At 44.9% G+C, this 21472-nt stretch overlaps 3 protein-coding genes across 9 annotated transcripts in view; 2 read left to right on the top strand and 1 right to left on the bottom strand.

Annotated features, from left to right (window-relative positions):
• Positions 1–14363, top strand: part of gatad2ab (GATA zinc finger domain containing 2Ab) — a 33786-nt gene extending 19423 nt beyond the window's left edge. Inside the window, exons 2-11 of one of the 7 annotated variants that reach the window (XM_071345044.1) lie at positions 4626–4938; positions 7467–7596; positions 7762–7893; positions 7971–8045; positions 8534–8668; positions 9279–9458; positions 9604–9871; positions 10045–10451; positions 10610–10835; positions 11290–14363. In XM_071345044.1, coding sequence (XP_071201145.1) covers positions 4634–4938; positions 7467–7596; positions 7762–7893; positions 7971–8045; positions 8534–8668; positions 9279–9458; positions 9604–9871; positions 10045–10451; positions 10610–10835; positions 11290–11429 — 1998 coding nt within the window. In that variant the 5' untranslated portion in view covers positions 4626–4633 and the 3' untranslated portion in view covers positions 11430–14363. Of the gene's footprint in view, positions 1–4625; positions 4939–6944; positions 7320–7466; positions 7597–7761; positions 7894–7970; positions 8046–8533; positions 8669–9257; positions 9459–9603; positions 9872–10044; positions 10452–10609; positions 10836–11289 lie in introns of those variants that run through there. The other 6 variants (XM_071345043.1, XM_071345042.1, XM_071345045.1 and 3 more) reach the window with 6 other exon arrangements.
• A 1004-nt stretch (positions 14364–15367) lies between these two features.
• LOC139540960 (testis-specific serine/threonine-protein kinase 6-like) lies at positions 15368–16488 on the bottom strand. The gene has a single exon (XM_071345049.1). It carries the CDS (start codon positions 16217–16219, stop codon positions 15416–15418), a length of 804 nt encoding a protein of 267 aa, XP_071201150.1. The 5' UTR covers positions 16220–16488; the 3' UTR covers positions 15368–15415.
• A 1112-nt stretch (positions 16489–17600) lies between these two features.
• The window catches only part of LOC139540961 (yjeF N-terminal domain-containing 3), an 81590-nt gene continuing 77718 nt past the window's right edge, over positions 17601–21472 (top strand). Inside the window, exon 1 of the mRNA XM_071345050.1 lies at positions 17601–17873. Coding sequence (XP_071201151.1) covers positions 17818–17873 — 56 coding nt within the window. The 5' untranslated portion in view covers positions 17601–17817. The remainder of the gene's footprint in view (positions 17874–21472) is intronic.

Genomic DNA, 21472 nt, shown 5'->3' on the forward strand with positions numbered 1-21472 from the left:
TGTTTGCACTCACGAGACTCCCAGTTACACAATAAATGTTCTTTTTGTTCGATAAATATTACTTTTATAACAAAAAAATGCCATTTGGGTTGCGCGTTATATTCAGAAAACCAAAGCTTCGTTCCGTTCGACGAAAATTCCAAAAAGTATCCGTAATGTTCGTAGAAACATGTCAAATGTTTTTTATAATCAATCCTCAGGTTGTTTTTTAACAAACATAATCGATAATATTTCAACCGGACCGTAACCTATTCAATAAAAGAGAGAAAGAAAATGGAGAGCTACCCCTCTCGCGAGCAGGAACTAATCAAAGGACACCTGACTAGTTTAAAAAAAATCTCGCTAATTTTTCAAAATAAAAGCCTGACGCTATGTCTAAAGCCTGGTCACAGCCTGAGGAAGCCATTGGAAAAGGAATCTGGTTGATACCCTTTTAAATGGAAGAAAAACGGGCAAGGAAACATAGATAAAAATAAAAAAAATCACGTCCGGGTTAGATTTCCTCAGGTTTTCGCCTGCAGAATCAGTTTTGTTATACTCACAGACAATATTTTGACAGTTTTGGAGACTTTGGAGTGTTTTCTATCCTAATCTGTAAATGATATGCATATTCTACGATCTGGACCTGAGAAATAGTCTGTTTACCTTGGGAACGTTATTTAAAAATAAAAAAATCTCACCCCTAGCGTCAAGAGGTTTTAATGACCTAACATGCTGACCAGACCGGACACGTCGCGTGCGCGAGCGTTGCAAGATATATTTTGAAATCCATGTTATTAAATTATTGCACCCACTGCTCGCTCGCGCCAACGAGCGTCTGCGTTGCCAAGGGCTAAAATAGAAGTCATTCCTATTTCTGACGCAGATCGCACTGCAAGTCCTGCCTCTCCCATCTCCTCATTGGTTTATAGAAGCAGGTACCCACGTGCCATCTCATCATTGGTTATACCCACATGGGTGATTGAAAGACGAACTGTTTTGCCGGTTGTCGTGGTAATACTATGAAAGTGTAGATGCCAATCACCGTATAAGTTAAAAAATGAAAAAGCCTGGAAGGAGGAGAGATGACTAGAAATTATTCGGTTGACCGTTTTATGTGTGGATTCATTGTCGGAGTAGAGGACCTTGTGCATTTCAGGTAAAATAACAACCCAATGTTTATATCCCAGGAAAAATTGGCTAGCAACAGCGAGCTAGCTAAATAGGACAAATTAGCTAGCAAGTGCAAGCTAACTAGCTAAATTGCCATACACGTTTTAATGCTTTTCGACCTGTCCCCAAATGAATGTAATTGTGAGTTTGTTTTGATATTTTAACCTGCGTGTCGTGATCTCGTTTGGTGAAGGGGGACAAAATAAATGTATGCACGATGGCGCACACGCGCAGCCGGTTTGGGTTCCATGTAAGGCTCGTATTTCTGTGTATTATTTAATTAAGTCTATGATTTGATACTTGATAGAGCAGTCTGACTGAGCGGTGGTAGGCAGCAGCAGGCTCGTAAGCATTCATTCAAACAGCACTTTCCTGCATTTGCAAGCAGCTCTTCACTGTGCTTCAAGCATTGCGCTGTTTATGATTTCAAGCCTATCAACTCCCGAGATTAGGCTGGCAATACTATAGTGCCTATAAGGACATCCAATAGTCAAAGGTATATGAAATACAAATGGTATAGAGAGAAATAGTCCTATAATTCCTATAATAACTACAACCTAAAACTTCTTACCTGGGAATTTTGAAGACTCATGTTAAAAGGAACCACCAGCTCTCATATGTTCTGAGCAAGGAACTTAAAAGTTAGCTTTTTTACATGGCAAATATTGCACTTTTACTTTCTTCTCCAACACTTTGTTTTTGCATTATTTAAACCAAATTGAACATGTTTCATTATTTATTTGAGACTAAATTTGTTTCATTGATGTATTATATTAAGTTAAAATAAGTGTTCATTCAGTATTGTTGTAATTGTCATTATTATAAATTATTTATATAAATAAAATCGGCCAATCGGCTTTTTTGGTTCTCCAATAATCGGTATCGTCGTTGAAAAATCATAATCGGTCGACCTCTAGTTCATATGAGCGATTTTTATTTGACCAAACCTCAAATGCAAATAGCGAGTTGAAACCACTTGTCAGAGAGAAAGAAGTGATCTTTCATCTTTGTTATTCTGAGTAGCAGGGGGAGGAGGTTGTGTGTGTGTGTGTAGCAGGGGGAGGAGCTTGTGTGTGTGTGTAGCAGGGGGAGGAGCTTGGTGTGTGTGTAGCAGGGGGAGGAGCTTGGTGTGTGTGTGAATGGGAAGGTGCAGTCACAGCAGAATTAGTGAAAGGAGATGAGAACAATCAGAGCTACATTCTTGCGATACAGGCATTTGGAATATCTTGCTAAAACATTAATTAGATGTATTGCCCAGCTGTACTACTTCACATGTTTGAGAGTTTTGGGATGTTGGAGATACTCCTGCAGAATTTGAATCCTGTTTGAGGCTGTTTACGTAGTCTAAGCATCAGTGCTAGGAGTGGCTGGTATTAGTCTCCTGGGGTGAAATGTGTGTGTGTGTGTGTGTGTGTGTGTGTGTGTGTGTGTGTGTGTGTGTGTGTGTGTGTTCAGCTACCAATGACGCACTAAAACTCCAAGTCCAAGCATCTGTTTTTTTCTTTCTTATGTGTGCTTTAAGTCAAGTGGGAATTGAACTGAGTTCCAACCAACATTGGAGAATTTCAGACTGATCCACTCAACTCACTTACAGGTCCAATAAACTGGCAATCAAGTGTTGTTTTTTTTGTCACAAGTGAGTTTGTTGTCAATGTGAACTGCATACACTTGACAAGCTCTAGATTAATTTATTGTGAGCATCATCGATTTAGTTTACAGTCATCAAAGCAATTTACTCGACATGTTTATCCTTAACCTTGACTGGTGAATGTGTTTTTGTGCTTGTGTCAAGATGACATTACAATAGCCATTTTGCAGAAAGTAGCCTGAGTGACTGAGGGTTTAGGCTGGCCTTGTACACACTCCAAGGTACGCAAGTGTGAAAATCAGTTCCTTGTTTGACAGGCCGACCCGAGGTGTGGTTCACCCATTGAGCTGTTTTGATGTGAGCCATAGCAAAGATGTTATCATGCGTACAAAGTTTGTAAAGCCCTGATTCTAATGTGCCAGCACATTTTATAGGGCACAGTTTATGACACTAATTGAACATGGTCAAAGTTATGGTTTCCAGATGTGAAAGGGTAAACACGATTCAGAGCACTGGTGGATGTTTAATTCTACATTATTGTGTCACCACCTGAATTAATTAAATACAGATCATACTGAAATCTAGGCTTTCGAATCTCTTGATAGTCTCCTTTTTTCTCTCCGAATGAATCTATTGATTCAGTGTGGTGTGTGTGTCATTGACAATCAATGTTTTAAGCAATTAGACCTAAATAAAGTTGACATGGATCACTTCACTATTGATAGTGATTGGTTCGGTGTTATAGATTGATTGCCATTTTGCATCCTTCAGTTGTCTCTGTACATTTTTCAGTAGTGTCTGTGATGCTGTTCGCCTCCTGTTCTCTGGCTGACATTTGTGTTTTGGAATGCAGGCGACAGCATCTCTGCCCCCCCCCCCCCCCCACACAAATCTCCCAGTGGCAGGAGGCTGTGGTTGCCATTCGGTCTCTCTGGGTTAAAACCTGCTCCCTCCAGCCTCTTCTCAACCCGCAGACTGGTTTAAACCGGTTCCCATGGAAAGGCTTTGTGTCTCCCATGGAATCTTGGGAAGGGTAATGTGGAGCTCTGCTCTGGTGATGTCACAGTGAATGAGAAAGACCTTGAGTCAGCCTTCTTTATCTGATGGTAGAAGTGTGTATTCTCAGGTAGCCTATACAGTGGCTGCCCCAATGATTGTTTACAGCCTATATAAGGGGAGAGATGAGGCAATTATATTTACTTAAGAGGAGACAGCAGACTAGAAGTGCTGGAGTCAGCAGGCTTGAAAGGAGATAAGAGTAGGCCTAATGGTCTTCCAACCCCCCCTTCCCTGTACTTCAACTCTAGTCCAGAACACACACACACACTCTGTCAAGTACACACTGAGCTCTGATTCTTGTTTCAGTTTATAACCTGTGCGTCTGTGAGATGTTCATGTCTGTGAGTGTATGCGTTATCCATGGTGTAGTGCCATAGTTGTGGGTCATGCTGATGTTCAAGCTGAGTGTGTCTCCCTCCTGCTCCATCCTCTGCTATTACTTTAATGATGGGGGATTTGGGTCAGCATCTGGGGAGCTGGCATTGAGGCAGGCCTGTGCTGCAGTCAGGTCAGTCAGACAGAGAGCCCCCCCTCTCCAGCACAGCTGGAGGAATTACTGACCGGCCCGCTACCACATGTCCACACTGATATGGTGCCCCAGTGAGCATTTAGGCCTAGATTTGTGCAGTTTTCATTGGTCAAGTGGTTGTTTATTTTTCCCCGACAGTGGTGTTTGCATTGCATGACCATTCATTATCAGCCAGTGTTCAACTTCCATCTCATCTTGGGGTGGTGTGATGCTACTTAAGCCTGCCCGCCGCTGATCCAGACCTGTGTTTGTTTATCCATATCTTTAACCCCCCTGTCTCTCGTTCTGTGTCCCCAGGTTGAGCGATGTCGGAGGAGGCGGTGCGTCAGACGCGCAGCCAGAAGCGGGCCCTGGAGAGGGACGTGGTGGCCCCTGGCAGCCCCGGGGGTGAGCTGGACATTAAGAAGGTGAAGCTGGAGAACTGTGAACAGCCACCTGCAGCAGACAGCCCTATAGCTCTAGTGGCTGTGGGGGGAGGAGATGTGGTGAAGACGGAGCAGGCAGCCAAGGTGGCCAGCATGAGCATCCTGAAGACCGACGAGGTCAAGGCTACTATCAAAGTGGAGGTGCAGACCGGGGACGGGCCTGTCGACATGAGCACGTCCAAGAGGTGAGAAGAACACTGATTACATCTGGCCTTTGGTGCATGTTTACAATATGATGGGTTTGGTGCATGTTTACAATATGATGGGTTGTCTTGGAGTCTGCTCATGGTACATTTTGGTGACTAGGGAATGTAGTGCTTTGTTATGACTGGAAAGGGACATTTGCTTGGAAAGCAAGTTTGCCTTCAAAATAAAAATTTTAAAAGTGGAACATTGTAAATCCAAAAAGGCAAATATGGGATGATGTTGATATTGTCCTGGATTGATTATCCAGCTGTTAAGTTTTTGGTTAATTTTTAAAGTTGTATGTCTCTACTGGGGCAGTATGTGAGAGAGGCCTTGTCCAGATCTTCAGATATGGTTGGGTTAAAATGAGTTATGAGGGTATGCATGGATGGTCATGTGCTGTTGTTGATGGTGGGGGGGTTGGTTGGTTATGGAAAAAGTTATCTTTTGACAAGTTGAAGCCTAGGCTGTTACAGTGTGTGTGTTGCAACAACTGTGTGTAGGTGTGTTTGAACTGCTGTCTGCGTTAGCTAGCGAGTGGGCTTCTCACACAGGAAGTGCATGTCTGTGCTCCCTCTGTTCCGGGTGGCCTGCCCCCATTTTGAGAAGTCTGAGGCTCTGGCTGACGGGCTCCATTTTCTCCAACACCTGAACTCTGCCTCACTTCATACAAAATGAAGGCTGTGTGTCACAAACTGGTTCCAGCCGGTCGTTGCTATGGTTTCCACTTTGGAAGGAGCAGTTGGGGAAAGGAGGGGCCGTTGAGTGGGTGTGTCACATGACCAAATGCCTGATGTCATGATGTGAGCTCTTCACTTGGTAGTCATTAATATACACTGGAGGTGAGAGCAGTAGTACGCAAGGAAGATAGCCGCCAAGGAAGGGCTTTGCAGTTATGCATCGTAGAAGTTCACCCTCATGTCACCTTTGCCCTTTTCTTCACCCTAAGCCTGTGCTGCTACTGTTTTTGTGTAGAACTTTTAGTGTTTGCAGAGGAGATCTAGCATTTTGATCCAACTGTTTCAGAAACTGGGTGCCGAGTAATAGAATATGCATTGCTTTCCAATGTTATTGAATTAGAAAGATATAAAAACACTTATTTTGCCCGGATAGACCTTTTTATAGGCTAAAGCAAACAGTTGATGACATTTGTCTATGTCCAGTTTCGTGAATAGGTATTCCTACCAGTACAAACCACTATCTCCCATGAGGTTACTCTTTCAGAGGAAGTGCGAGTCAACACTGCTGAGTATTCCAGAGAACTAACGTTAGTAGCTTGTAGAAACGGAAGCCGTGGCCACTGGATCTTATGTAACCACGTACTTGGCTTTTGTTTATGCTTGTCTAATCAGCTTTCAGGGTGGAGATGATCACCTCGTCACCAAATATATAATAACCCTCGCTTTGCCCATTGCCTGGGCTAGGAGTTTCTCCTGGTTAGGTCGTGTGTGTGTGGTCCTATCAATTGGTTTACTTTTTGCCCTACTTGGTCCATTGCTTTACAAGCCCTCTATATCACCAGCTGTGGATTGTGTGACTGTAAACCATAGCTACTGTATCTCTCTCGGCCTGCCCTCTAAACAACGAGGCCTCAGCCCTGTTACCACCGCAGGGCCCTGGGATGTTTTGCACCAGCCAGGATGACTGTGTCCTTGTTGATATGCCTGTGTACTACCCTCTGCATCGTAGCACAATACACACAGTCAGTCAGGGTGTATACAATAGGCTGTCTCCTAGCCATGTTCCCCTCCCCCACCCCTCTCTCTCCCCTCCAGTGTCTCCTGCGGGCCTCTGCTCTGCGACTCTGGTGTCAGCAGCTGGGAGGGGTGGGGCTGCAGGCATAGCTACTGTCCGTACAAAGCGTCACCTACCCACCTCCCAGCCTCACTCGAGCGGGACGCCTGCTGTGTAGGGGCCAGCGAGCGATCTCCTCCATCGGCCTTTCACTCCCCCTCTCCGTCACAGGCTCCACGCTGAATACCGCTGCTCCTCTTTGTCCTCCTCAGGCTGGAGGAAACAACAGCTAGCTAAAGCCACAGAGGGAGCTATGAGGCCAGATCTAATCACACAGCCGGCCTAAGTCTGCAACTTGTAGCTCGGGCCTAGAAGCGCACGTATTTTGGCTCTGTTTTGAATGCATTCATTTTCTCCTCTTATATTCCAGTTGTAAGGAGTTGGAGTCTGCTTGTTATTCAGACAGGGCTCTGAACAGAGCTCCCACTCCACCATGACGGCTCTATTGATCTCAGATCAACTTGGGTGTCCCACAACTGCTGCTCACTCATAGACCACTGAAATGTTAGAATTTACCGCCCTCTACTGGACCCATCTTGCTACTGTATCTTTTTGCATACATGCCCAAGTGGTTCTCATTTGCTAGGTGATTAGTGATCACACTCAAATGAATTTCCAAATTGTGTGAGGAGAGGGATTGTCACTCAAGGGGGGTTTTGCTCTCCATATTTACATTTTGCCTAGTAGAGTTTAGTTTATAAAGTAAATTGTTTGTTTCTCTCTCTTCTCCCAGTGACTTAAAGAAAGAGAGGCAGCCCCTGTCACCAAACAATGACGTCATAGTGCTGTCAGACAATGAGCCGTCCAGCCCCGTCATGAACGGCCTGAACCATTTCAGGAAGACAGACACTGACCTGCTCATGGTACGACCCGACACACACACACACACACACACACACACACACACACACACAAACACAGCGACTCCTCTCCTTTGTACTATTCACAATGTTTCTTTATCTACCATGGATGCAAATAAATTCTAATGTAGTTGTGTGTATGACCCCCTGCTGTCTTCCCTTGTGTAGAAGAGCAGGCCAGATGAGAGGGAGTGCATCATCAAACAGTTGATGGAGGAGCTGAGACTACAGGAGGCCAAGCTGGTGCTGCTGAAGAAACTACGACAGAGCCAGACACAGAAGGAGAGCACTGTACAGAAGGTATCTAAACAAATGCACACACACTGTTTGCGCTAAACCCCTAGATTGCCATGAATAGTCTGGTCTCTCTCTTCCAGCCAACCTCTGGCTCTGTAGCCACTCCTCCACCTCTGGTCAGAGGCAGCATGACATCAGGCAAAGGAGTGCTACAGGTACAGGCAGCTACTGCTCACCACCACTACACAATGCAATCATACGGATGTACATTGCTGCTGTTGTGTACCACACATTCACGCTCCTTGTAATAGTATACCAGTGCATCCATTCAGCCACTAAGTACATTCAAGCTCTCTGTACTAGCTTGTTGTCAGTGTGTCATCTGTTCAACCATGCTGTGCTGTCTGAGGTAATCACACAGTTAGCGGTGACACACTACAGCTGATGTGAAATGGCTGTTTAGCATTTACTTTGTGACTTGACAGAACGATTTTAAATATGACATGACAGGGACTGGCCACTTGCCAGCAAATGTCAACACTGATCATGTGATGCTTTCATGGGCAAATCTCGTTGCCATTAAATCATGATTTAGCCAAAGGTCTGAGTTACACGTGTGGTTTTTGAGTTGGGAATCGTCCCTCATCGTATGGGTTCATCATGTGGTTGTGTTGCGTGTAAACCCTGTTGTTTTTGTGTCCAGGTGTCGTCAGTCCGTAGCTCAGGCACAGTGATCCCTCCTCCATTAGTCCGGGGTGGGCAGCATGTCCCGTCCAAGCAGAACTCCCAGACCACCATGCCACCCCTGGTCAGAGGGGCGCAGGTAACTTATACTCTGGTACTTACCTTTTTTAAACATACTTTTGTTGTTGTCTGTTGAGTATGCCCCTTTGGTACTTGTGCAATGTCAGTTATTAATAAGGCAGGTAGCCTAGTGGTTAGAGCGTTGTGCCAGTAACCGAAAGGTTGCTAGATCGAATCCCCGATCCGACATGGTAAAAATCTGTCGTTCTGCCCCTGAACAAGGCAGTTAACCCACTGTTCCCCGGTAGGACGTCATTGTAAATACGTAATTGTTCTTAACTGACTTGCCTAGTTAAAGAAAGGTTACATTTTTAAAAAATTAAGAAATACAAATTCTAACATTCTCTGTATGATCAGTGTATATTTTCATAATTTTTTATGCTGCTTTCTAAACAAATTCCTTGGATGTGAACTCTCTGCAACCAATAGACCAAATGCATAACACACACGCTTGTCAGTCTTTTCCAGTAAATTCATTTTACAATGATATTTTGCATATCTTCTCTCAATCTCTCTCTCCATGCCCTCTCCTGCCTCTGTCCCTCTCCCTGTGTGTGTGACTCCCCTCTCCCTTATGTCCATGCCGTACCCTATCTTCCTGTGTGTGTGTGTGACGTTGTCAGCCCATCGCGGTATCTCCCCAGCAGATCGCGTCCCTGCGGCAGCAGCAGCAGCAGCACTCTGGGTCGGGCCCCCCTCCCCTGCTGCTGGCCCCCAGAGCCTCGGTCCCCAACGTCCAGGTGCAGGGCCAGAGGATCATCCAGCAGGGCCTCATCAGGGTAGCCAACGTCCCAAACACCAACGTCCTGGTCAACATACCACAGGTCAGACCACTATCACCCAGGACAGTCAGAAACACAGATCACTAAACGTACTGGCCAGCATCTTACATTAAGACCCCTTCGACTTCCAACAGCATTACTTCTCCATCGCTTTTCATCTTGACTAATATGTGTCTCTGTTCCACAGGGCTCTCAGAAGGGCTCGTCCGTGACGTCCCAGGCCGGGATGGGCAGCAGTGTGTCCACGGTCCAGGCCAACGAGTCCCCGGCTGCTCGCCAGGCGGCTGCCAAGCTGGCTCTGCGTAAGCAGCTGGAGAAGACCCTGCTGGATATCCCTCCTCCCAAACCTCCCACCCCCGAATTCAACTTCTTGCCATCAGCAGCCAACAACGAGTTCATCTACCTGGTGGGCCTGGAGGAGGTGGTGCAGAACCTGCTGGACACACTGGGACGGGGTGAGTTTATACTTTCATTCAGAAATATTGATTCATTGCATCAGCAGTTTTATACGCTTTTTATGGTAGTAGTAGTAGCTAATCTCTTTTCATTCTACCTCCCTTGCTCTATTTGAATGCTGCTGGCATAAGGTACGTAATACTGGCATGTCACTTTTCTGTGTTTCTCTCAGGCAAGCAGCAGGGTCAGTCTGTTGCCCCGGAGATCCCCGTCCCCGAGGAGCCGCACACCTGCGCCCAGTGCAAGACTGACTTCACGTCGCGCTGGCGCTCGGAGAAGAGCGGCCCCGTCCTGTGCGACCACTGCATGTCGTCCAACCTGAAGAAGGCCCTGAAGGCAGAGCACACCAACCGGCTGAAGGCAGCCTTCGTCAAGGCCCTGCAGCAGGAGCAGGAGATAGAGCAGCGCATCCTCCATCAGGCCGCCTCCACTGTCTCCAAAACACCCTCTTCCTCTGGGATGAAGAGCGAGCACCAGCAGCATGTGCTGGTGTCACAGCAGTACAAGCAGGCCAGAGCCCATCTTCAGCAGCAGCATAGAGGCACGCCTGTGGCCCGCCACCACTCCTCCATCAAGCAGGTCAGCACTGGGACGCAACACTACACACAACTAACTTGTACGAAAGGGGAAGCTTGTCTGTACATTTTGATACCTTAAAAAAAAAGTGGCAACCTTTTTAATTATATTAACACATTGGTTAATTACTAAACGTAATATTTTCTCCCTCCCCCTCTCAGAGCCCTGGTCAACTGTCCCGTAGTGTACAGCAGGCGGTGGGGTCTCGCGGTGTCAGTCACTCGTTCCCCACATCCTCTCAGCAGCTGCAGAACGCTGTGACGGCGGCCGCGCTGGCCAGCAGGCCAGGTAAGCATGCCATGCGCCCGGCGCAGGGGACAAAGGGCAGCAGCAATAACCCCTCGGCCAACCCCAACGCCTGGAGGAAGCAGACCACCGGGAACTCAGGTAGATGAACCTCTACAGGACAGAGACAAGACCCTGTTCTCACCTGCTTCTCTTTTTCTCTTTCTCCTCTTCTCTCCCTCCCTGGCGACCTAAAATACATTCTAGTGTCACAAAAGGTTGTGGAAGGTGCATTATTACCTCAATGAGGTGATTGTATGCTTGCCTAGTTAAATAAATAAATACAAATGGGGTGACTGTTAGTCTGAGATGTAGATAGGCTTTAGCTAGCTGACCCTTTCTCTCTCTTTGCCTTTCCTCTGGTTCTGGATCAGACTCATTTGTGTTTTTAAAATGTAGAATCCATTCATTCCAATAAAAAAATGTGTGTCCTTGATTTTTGCTGTAATGGCTGCAGACAGGCTAAAGGATGGTAGAGGGTGTTTGAGATGTTTCCTGTTTGTGTCCCTGGTTCAAGTCCTGTGTACTCACTGCTGTGGTTGTCGTCTCCTTCCAGGTATGACCATGGCCTATGTGAACCCCAGCCTGTCTGTCAACAAGACCACCACCTCAGCCAACCTGGAGCGCCAGAGAGAGTACCTCCTGGACATGATCCCCTCCCGCTCCATCTCCCAGACAGCCAACACATGGAAATAACACCACCCCTCTATCAACCCTTATTATTAATCTGAATAATAGTCACTCATTATCAATTTAACAAAGGACTCCTCTCTGGAAAACAATATCACATAGTCTACCATTGACCAATGAAATAAAAACTAAAACGCACCTCTCCTTATGTTCTCTCCCTCCGCCATCTATCTTCCTGTGAGTCTTCAGTTCTAGTGTGGAGCACTGGTGTTGTACTGGGAGAATACAGGGCTCTGAGAGATGCCACATCCAAAAGGGTGGCATGGACTTAATCAATCTCAAACATTTCTGCTGCCTCCCTTTCCTGGTCAGTTTTGATCTTCACACATTCACACCGAGAGGGAGGGATGTCCCAGTCCAGCTGTGTCTGTGGCTCTGATTGGCTATCCACTGTGAATGATGCGCCTTCATCTCCCCCCTTCTACCTGGGAGAGCCAGGACTGGGTCTCTCTCTGGCCTCAGTGGTAGCCTGGCAGGGCTGGTGGCACAAGACTGCAGACAGACAGATGTCATGGCAGGGACTGCGGGTGATGCCTCGATCACACCGACGGCTTTATTGCATTTTGTTACACCAGAAGTACATTCATTTCCAATGGAACGCTGCGTTTGCCTTGCAGCATTGCTTTGCAGAGGCAGTTGCAGTGCGTTCTGTGTGGTGCATACGTTGGATTTAACTTATGCGTCAAACTGTATGCATAGACAGCTTGACAGAAATGGTAGCAGAAGGTGAATGTTGAAATTTTGTTGCACACATATCCAGATGATGCTGCGTACTAATTTGCGCAATGACACTATCGGTGTGATCAAGGTGTGAACCTAGAGGACCATCCAAGGAATACTAAAATAGCTTCAGCTTTGCAAAAATAAAAAATACTTTTGGAAGAAGAACAAAATCTATCCACAGAATAGACTGCCTTGTCTTTGAACCGACGGTGTGCAGAACAGAGGAGCAGCCCGGAGTGTGTCTGGTTATTTTGTATGGCTCAATGTTAGAATATTTTTTGGTTTTTTTTATAAGTCAAAAGATTCTGCTCCCTTCTATTTTGGAACTGGACTCTTTCATGGAGGTCTCTGTTTGTTTGAAAGGTAACGTTACTGTTGAGGTGGTTTTACATCTGTTGGTTTAGTGTTTCATTTTGAAAGACTTTGTTTTCTAAGCTGAAAAAGGATTAAGTAACTAACTTAACTTTTTAATATGTACAAACACGGAACACATTGTGGGAGGATTATTCTTGTAAATGGTTTAAAAAAAACAAAAAAACAAAAAATGGAGCCTTCCAAAGAAATAGTGCAGCCCAAATGATCCTTTCTTTCTACTCTTTTTTTTTTACCCTTGGTGGTCAAAATGGACAGGATGTGCTTTTTTTCCTGAAATGCAAAGGGGGAGGGGAAAGGGACTTCATTTTATGAAGCCATTTTGCTTTTAGTCAGGTTGTGGGGCATTACTTTTCTTACAGACAAATGCTGTCTCTGGGTATATTTATAGGGTCACTAGTTAAGATGTATGCTTATGCCCTCAGTTCCAATGGATCTCCACTTTAGATTATTTTCTTGTGTTTCCAGTGTTTTCTACGCGCACCCATTCATTGGTCTAAAAAGCTGGACAGCTTTCAGAATGTAGTTATGTGAAACCCTAGAAACATTTATACTTGTATTTGTGTTTTCTTTTACAAGGGAGAGTGTGAGTTATGTCAGATCCCTTAATTAGCTAGCTTGCTAGCCCATCTGGTGGAAAGGCCAGCGGTATTGCATTTATATAGGTGGTGCAGTACAGGGTAAGAAAGTGTTGAAATATGCACCATGCTTACAAAGCTCCCTCTCAGAAGGAATAAGACGGTGCTGTGTCAGTATGAGGTCTTATGAGGTCGAGCTTCTGTATCCAAACATGGTTCAGAGCTACACAACAGTTCAGTGGCCTAATAGAAATTAAACTGAAAGGAAATGATCAAACAATGCTTTGAATTTAGGTTCTATCTTGTGTTGCCACAATTTCTTTTTTTTCAAAAAATGTGGAGTACATGCTTTCCCCTGATTAATACGTTTAACACTGATAGCAGTGTGTGTGGTGTTCCAGACCTCCGGATAAACCAAGTGTGTTTGTTAACAATGAGACACCGTAAGTGTTAATAAAGTGCTGGTTCATACAGCAACTCCACAGTTTGTCCTTTTCATATGAATCCCATTGTTTTCTGTAACCACCAAGTTATTTGGCTGATCTCCCATTGTTATAGATTTGGTCCTTTTTTTCTTCTCATACCTACCCTATTATTAGATTTCAGAGAGATAAATGGGCTTTCATCTCTAACATATTTGCCATATAGTGGACTACTTAATAGGGCTTTGGGTAAAAGCAGTTCACTATATGGGGAATAGGGTGTCATTTGAGATTTGCTTGTTCATCTTATGGAGCCCTGCTCAGAGCCATGATGGTTGGGGTCCTTGGCCTGCGTTCCAGGTATAGAGAATGATCGAGACCTCTAAGTCGCCAAAAGGCTGTATTAGCATGCACAGCGCCATTGAGGGCTTCCACCATTTTAATGTAGTCAACTCAGTGGGACTTCCAACTTAATTGGCTAATCCCTCCTGGTGACATGTCCAACCGGGTCATCAGGAGGGATCAGCTAATCGTGAAGAAAATAAATTGACTACTTCAAAATGGAGATAGCATGGGCAGCACCATTGAGGCTGACAGACGCTATAATGGCACAGATATAAAGATGAGTCCTCTATCTCTGGTTCCAGGCTGCAGGTGCAGCAGCCATTAGTGTGCTGTCCTGACTACTGCCTGCTGCTGTTTGACGACTAACACCATTCCGTTTTATCTGCGGTGCTAGCACTTTACCATGTAGCGCCTCACCCTAACTTTTTTTCCCACTTTGTTTAGAGTTGTTTTCTTGCTCTATCAAGTAAAAAATAAACAATTTAACCCGTTCCTTTTTATTCCAGGCTTTGTTGTAGATTGTATAATGTTGATTTGAATGACTTTTCCTGACTATTTTAATGATTTTTGTAGGCCTATACAAAAACTAATTGAATTACCTTGTTTAATTATAACATGATCAGGCTTATTGTCCTGCCATATAAAACGTCATCAGGGATTTAGTATTTGTTTTGCCACTCACATACGTCATTGAAATTGCCCAAGAGTTACCATAGATTTAGTGATCAGATGTTTGGGTCTTAGTTAATTTCAAACAGTATATGGAAAAGGGCAGTACAACTGTCGTGATATCTTGGAAATCCATCAAATAGGTGCAGCAGCACATCTATTCATAAATGATCTAAAGGCATGATATAGAATCTACATGTTCCATCAATAGTAAGACCGCATAGGTGTGCGTAAAATACTCGCCAGTTTGGAGAGGTACGTGATGGCCGTCTGGGCATGCCGCTCCAAAGCAGAGTATCTTTCCACTTGCCGTGCGTTCTCGGGTTCGCTTTATGAGCATGTTTCTGGCTCAAGGTAAGAGACCTGCGACTCTCTGTGCTCGACATTTTGAAGCTGTGGGTGTCGTGTGTACCTGTGTAGACAACGCGGCCAGTGCATCTGTCATCCTTTTTGATTTACAGGTGTAAACGAACCTCCAGATATTGTTACCATGGAATTAGACTGTTCTGTTTCAACAGGACAGTTGCCAGGTTAACAGTTAATCAGTGAACGGGTTGCTCCATGTGTGTTGATTATGAATGGCAGAAAAAAGTAGGCTAGCAAAGTAGCCAGACCAACGAACTATTGATTGTTTTACTTTTAGATTGCAGCGTTTTTGGTCTCCCGAGTATACTTATACCATTATATTGTTTGAGAGATTATAAAATCACTGTCTGTGATGAATAGGCTACATGTGGATAGCATATTATCAATAGGCTAGACCTACAATATTTCCAGCAGCTGACCGCTAATAACTTTTATTAGCCTACATGGGGAACAAACGAAAGTCAAGAGATTTTAAATTGCACATGATTTAATCACTCACATTGTCCTGGCCTCTTGCTTATTGCAACCAAGACTGCTCTGCCACCTGTTGGATTGTCGGGCGGTTAGAAGGACTGAACTGCATCAGATAGGCAATTAACTGCTGGCATGGCTCTTCCACGGTGACGTCGTCCGGGTAGACCAAGGCCTTGCGCTGAGCCCGCGGGAGTTTGCTGACATTGGAATCGTCGTACGGCATACACCCAGTGACCATGACATAGAGAATCACACCCAAGCTCCACACATCATATTTCTTAGGGTCGTATGGAACTCCGAGGAGTACCTCCGGTGGGGCGTAGGCCGCTGAACCACAGTAGGTGCTGCTCAGCTCAGGGTAGCCCATAGCAAACCTCCCAAAACCAAAGTCTGTGATCTTCACCTGGTTGTCCCTAGTCAGCAGCACATTCTCACATTTCATGTCTCGATGGACGATGTTGTTTTGATTGAGATAGTTCACAGCGCTGACAATCTGGGAAAACATGGTCTTGGCCTGGGCTATGGGGATGGAATTGACCTCTTGGATTTTTTGGAGAAGATCCGTCGCTGCCGCCTCCATCACTATGTATAGTCGGCCGTTGCAAACCTCGATGAATTCGTGCACATGTACAATATTGGTATGTCTCACTCCCCTCAAAAGTGTCAGCTCCCTGGGTAGAAACTTGTGGACGAAGTCGTGGGGAGCCTTTTTGCGGTCCACAATTTTTATGGCCACCTCAGAATTGTGTTTCTGGGAGCTGGCTAATTTCACTTTGGAGTAGCTTCCCTCGCCGATTGTTGCTCCCAACTTGTAGCCCATCTCGCGCAGAACTTTCTCTGTGTACATTTTCAAAAAGGTATGGTTGACTTACTGCTCTTCAAAATTTGTCTTGCTGCTGCTGCTCCATCAGGGCATACACCCCGAGTGGTCACAAGCTCTTCGACCAATTTGAGGAACGTTAAGATGTTTCTCAGGTGGCGGTGACAACGTTGTGATATACTGTACTAGATACACTTATTGATAAGGTCACGGGCGTGTTAGCGCTTGCATTATGACGACATTGTGACAAACCCTGACGGCATTCTGAGGGTCGCTCAGCTTCAGTGGCAGGCCTAGGCTACTGTAGTCCTCTCTTACAGTACTATATTCCTGTTATGATTTATTGTATCTGAACAATAACTAGATTTCTATCACCTTATTTGGACTATTTAGCTGTATGAAATTAAACAAAATGACAGTCCTATTCCATCATCTAGAGTAGACTTCCGATAATTGGATACTGTTGGCTGTAATGTCTTCATATGACCTTAGGATGGCAGACTGCACCAAGAATTTCCTTCGCCTTATCCACGTCTCTCTCTCTCAATATACTGGTACAGCTGTTTGGGGATTATTTTTAACAAGGGCTTACATAACTCAATAGGAGGAACAAAAAGGATGTAGTCCAATCTAAATTTACCTTAAAATTGGTTTCCAGAAGAGTGTCCTCCCATTGTCCTGTCACTCACCACTCTACAAACTGACCAAAAAAACGGACCTTTCAATTGTTCATAAAATGAGCAGACTTCATAAAGCAGGCCTGCTAGAACGCTGAACAAACAGGCTAGAATGTTGAGCGCAGCACTGACCTTTCCTGAAGAATGTGAGCTATTGTTTGTTAACATGACCCAGTTAGGAGCTGCAGCTATTGGCAAGAGTTGTGCGAATTAACTGTACTGTATTCAATTTTGCGTATGGAGGTTGTTCGTGTGTCTGTGTCATACACTTGCATGCATAATGTGTGTATGTGTGCTGTTGGGGATTTCCCATAATTTTTAAAAAACTTCTCTTTGATGCTTTAAACCCATTTAAACCTGATGTCAAATCCCCTCTATTTAAAGTTTCAGGCAATGCAGATGAAACCATAAATGAATTAAATGCAATACATTTATCTGGTATTTTAGAATATACCGTACATATGACCTTGTGAATGTTATATTATGCTCAATGCCAGAATAATTAGAATTGTACATATTTGCTATCTAAATCCATATGCATTTCCTGCCTCTATAAAGTGATTGGCATTGTTATTATCTGTGAGTGCCACTTACAGAGCTTTGAGTCATTCCCCACTCTGCTCCCGTTTCTCCACAGAGGGTTTGTTGGTTCAGCCACTTTCTGGCTGACTGAGCTGCTATGACTCACCGGAGGCTGGGCCAATAAGCTGGCTACTCCCGTGTCTCCCTGCCTCTTAATTGGCTGCCTCTTCTAGAGAAGGGCTACTGATACAAACAGCTAGCCGGTTTCATCAGAGAGAGAGAGAGAGAGAGAGAGAGAGAGAGAGAGGAAGGTTCTGAGTGGGAGATAGCAGGCAGTGAGAGAGAGAACGAGAGAGTGTATTCTGTAAAGCAGTGCAACTCATTCTTCCCTTCTTCTTCTGTGCTGAATCCTCCCAGGCTGACAAGATGAACCACAGCTCGACTGAACCGGCGGAGACCATCGAGCCCCTGCGCTATCTCAGGTAGGCACCAACAAAATCAGGACAACACAGCTATTCCTGCTCTCAATTCACTTAAATTCTCCAATACCCTCTGGCAGTAGTTTACAACTTTTATTATGGCTTGTGAACTCTGTTTTGCACATCCTGCTTATAAATATGAGCTGACCTTTGATCGCTGATGGCGTATGAGCTCTTGTGCATGTTTTTATGCTGTAGACATAAAGTTGGGTGTGTGACGCAGTTTTTCCATCCAGAGAGGTTCTCTGTGTAGAGACAGGTGTCCAGAGCAGTCCTGCCAGCGGCTGCATTCATTCACCTTACTTTTATGCAACAGATAACGGAACCTGTCGCACCAACTCATGTTTCTATCTCTGCCCTCCGCATCACAGTCTATTTGTGGGTGCGTGTGTGTGAAAGAGAGAGCAAACAAGACAGTCTGAGAAAGAGATAAGGGGCTCAAATCAAGGCTGCAATGACACCTGCTGGTGCTTGATTTTTCTGCCTGCCTGTCAGGTACTGTTGAGGAGCAAGATGTGTAATCACCTGCCGGAGATCCCCTGTCTGTCTAAGACAGAAGACAAAGTTCCAGGCTGATTTGTAATTACCTACACTCTGTGTTGGAATGAAAGATGATGATGGATAAGATAAACGTGTGTCCACAAACCTTTGGCTCCATATTGTGACTTGACACAGAGGATGCCTAGGCTACAGTGCATAGGCAGGGCTATAGAGGTGTTGCATGAGCAAATCCCCTAGGATAATGTATTCTATAATTTACATTATAATGAATAAATATATGGATTGTTTTGAATATATGAATATCAAATGGTTTCTCTAAAGACAATTTGCATACATTGATCTTTGCGCATTGCTTTTAGTACATGTTTATTTTATTTTTTATTTCACCTTTACTTAACCAGATAGGCCAGTTGAGAACAAGTTCTCATTTACAACTGCGACCTGGTGTTGATATCGATTAGACTCCGGCAGAGACTAAGGAACCCCCCCCCCCCCCAAAAAAAAACAGAAATCCATTGTAGAATATCTGCTGCGAGTGTTCTAGCTAGGGCCATTCTCTCTCCTCCTTATTTCCTCCTTAGCGGGATCAAGATGCCTGATTGAATTATAATGACTGTTTCTGTGATTGAGTCAGCTATTCATGTGTAATTCAGTGTTGTTATGCTGACCATGTCCCTGCTGCCATCCTAATGTCATTTCGTCACTTGTAAATCGGCCCTGTTAGTTAATCAGTCCATTACATAACACCATGACAATGGTACCTGGCGGTTGGCAACACAGCAGGTTGCACTCAGCCACGTCCTCATAGTCCACACAGAGAGGTCTTGTTCCTCTATCTATAGAGCAGGAGGCAGCTTAGCACTGCCAAAATAGGTGTTTTGAAGGGGCTTCTCCTCACACATACAGGCTTGCGCGAACACACGCTGCACATACATAGACACATACACGCAGAGACACACACTAACACAAATGCGCACACACACTGACGGACACATACTGGCATCTAAGCACCATGCAGTCAGTGAGGAACATGGTCAATTACATGGTGTTGGATAGAACACAATGGGGATATTACAGGCTTAATCTATGGATGCTGGGGAGATTTCTACCCTCCCTGTCACTGTCACACCCCTGTGTCCGGTCTTTATGTCCTGATGGCCTGTCACACTGTCACCAGCCTTGATAGCTATGGCTCATTCATATGCATTACCAACAGACATTCTATTTGTATTCATTTGTATGTATTAGCCTGGCATGAAACATATGAGGTTGGTCTGTCACTGTCACCGCTACTGGCCTGATACACTACATGACTGAAAGTATGTGGACACCTGCTGGTCGAACATCTCATTCCCAAATCATGGTCATTAATATGGAGTTGGTCCCCCCTTTGCTACTATAACAGCCTCCACTCTTCTGCGAAGGCTTTCCACTAGATGTTGGAACATTGCTGCGGGGACTTGCTTCCATTCAGCTACGAGCATTAGTGAAGTCGGGCACTGATGTTGGGTGATTAGGCCTGGCTTGCAGTCGGCGTTCCAATTCATCCCAAAGGTGTTCGAAGGGGTTGAGGTCAGGGCTCTGTGCAGGCCAGTCAAGTTCTTCCACACCAATCTTGACAAATATTTCTGTATGGACCTCGCTTTGTGCAAGGGGGCATTGTAATGCTGAAACAAGAAAAGGCATTATGCATTGGGGCAGGTAGCGCCAAACCCAGATTCGTCCGTCGTACTGCCAGATGGTGAAGCGTGATTCATCACTTCAGAGAACACGTTTCCAGTGCTCCAGAGTCCAATTGCGTCAAGCTTTACACCACTCCAGCCGACGCTTGGCATTGCACATGGTGATCTTAGGCTTGGGTGCGGCTGCTCAGGCATGGAAACCCATTTCATGAAGCTCCCACCGAACAGTTCTTGTGCTGAAGTTGCTTCCAGAGGCAGTTTGGAACTCGGTAGTGAGTGATGCAACCGAGGACAGACGATTTTTACGCATTTCAGTGGTCCCGTTCTGTGAGCTTGTGTGGCCTACCACTTCACGGCTGAGCCCTTGTTGCTCCTTGACGTTCCCAATTCACAATAACAGCACTTACAGTTGACCGGGGCAGCTCTAGCAGGGCAGAAATTTGATGAACTGACTTGTTGGAAAGGTAGCATCCTATGACAGTGCCACGTTGAAAGTCACTGAGCTCTTCAGTAAGGCCATTCTACTGCCAATGTTTGTCTAAGGAGATTGCATGGCTGTGTGCTCATATTTATACACCAGTCAGCAACGGGTGTGACTGAAATAGCCGGATCCACTAAGGGGTGTCAACATACTTTTGTATATATAGTGTAGATGACAGCCGATTGATATGCATTACTTGCCATGCTGTATTCATTTTGTCTGCATTAGCATGTAATGAACTAGACTAGTGAGGTTGGTTTACATTATCCTCACATTCACTGGTGTCAGTCTTTCAGCCTCAGAGTAATGTTGTCTCAACATTGTCCATGTCCCCTATGGTAAACCTAATTGCAACTCTTTCTAACACACTCATTGTAATGAGTCCTGTAGTGCCACTGTGCCACTGCCTTCCAGACGTGAGCCTCATAGAGTAGAGAATTACCCTGGAGAGAGAGCTCCAGTCTCACTGATCTCCCCTGGTTGTTTGCTGCCTGTGCAGGATAATGCTGTTAATTAAGCTATATGAAGCCATGCCAGTAACAGATTACACTGCTTTTATAGTCCTTACCTCTGGGCTTTAGGTATACTGCAGGGAAACAGACACTCACATAACCATGCTGATGAAAGTGGTTTATTTACCAAACACCAATAACTCCCTTCATAATGCATAGGGATAGGTTGCATTATGTAGTGTGTGATGTATATTTTACATATGCATCCATTTTTTATGTTGATGGGGAGATGGATCCATACATATAATATTCTAAGATGATTTGGAGAGTTTATTAGTTACATGCACAGGGTTATAGATATAAATGCAGGGTACAGTGAAAACCTTAAGCTCCGAGCTACAACAGTGCAGGTCAAAGGGAAGTGAATGAAATAATAATATACATACTGTATTTACAACTGTAACATGATAAATTACCATTGGAGTG

Source organism: Salvelinus alpinus, chromosome 16 (assembly GCF_045679555.1).
Source record: "Salvelinus alpinus chromosome 16, SLU_Salpinus.1, whole genome shotgun sequence".
NCBI lineage: Eukaryota > Metazoa > Chordata > Actinopteri > Salmoniformes > Salmonidae > Salvelinus > Salvelinus alpinus.

What these genes read in the sequence shown, in the direction of transcription:
- LOC139540960 (XM_071345049.1), bottom strand. Translation starts at nt 16,219, where the DNA reads ATGTACACAGAGAAAGTTCTGCGCGAGATGGGCTACAAGTTGGGAGCA.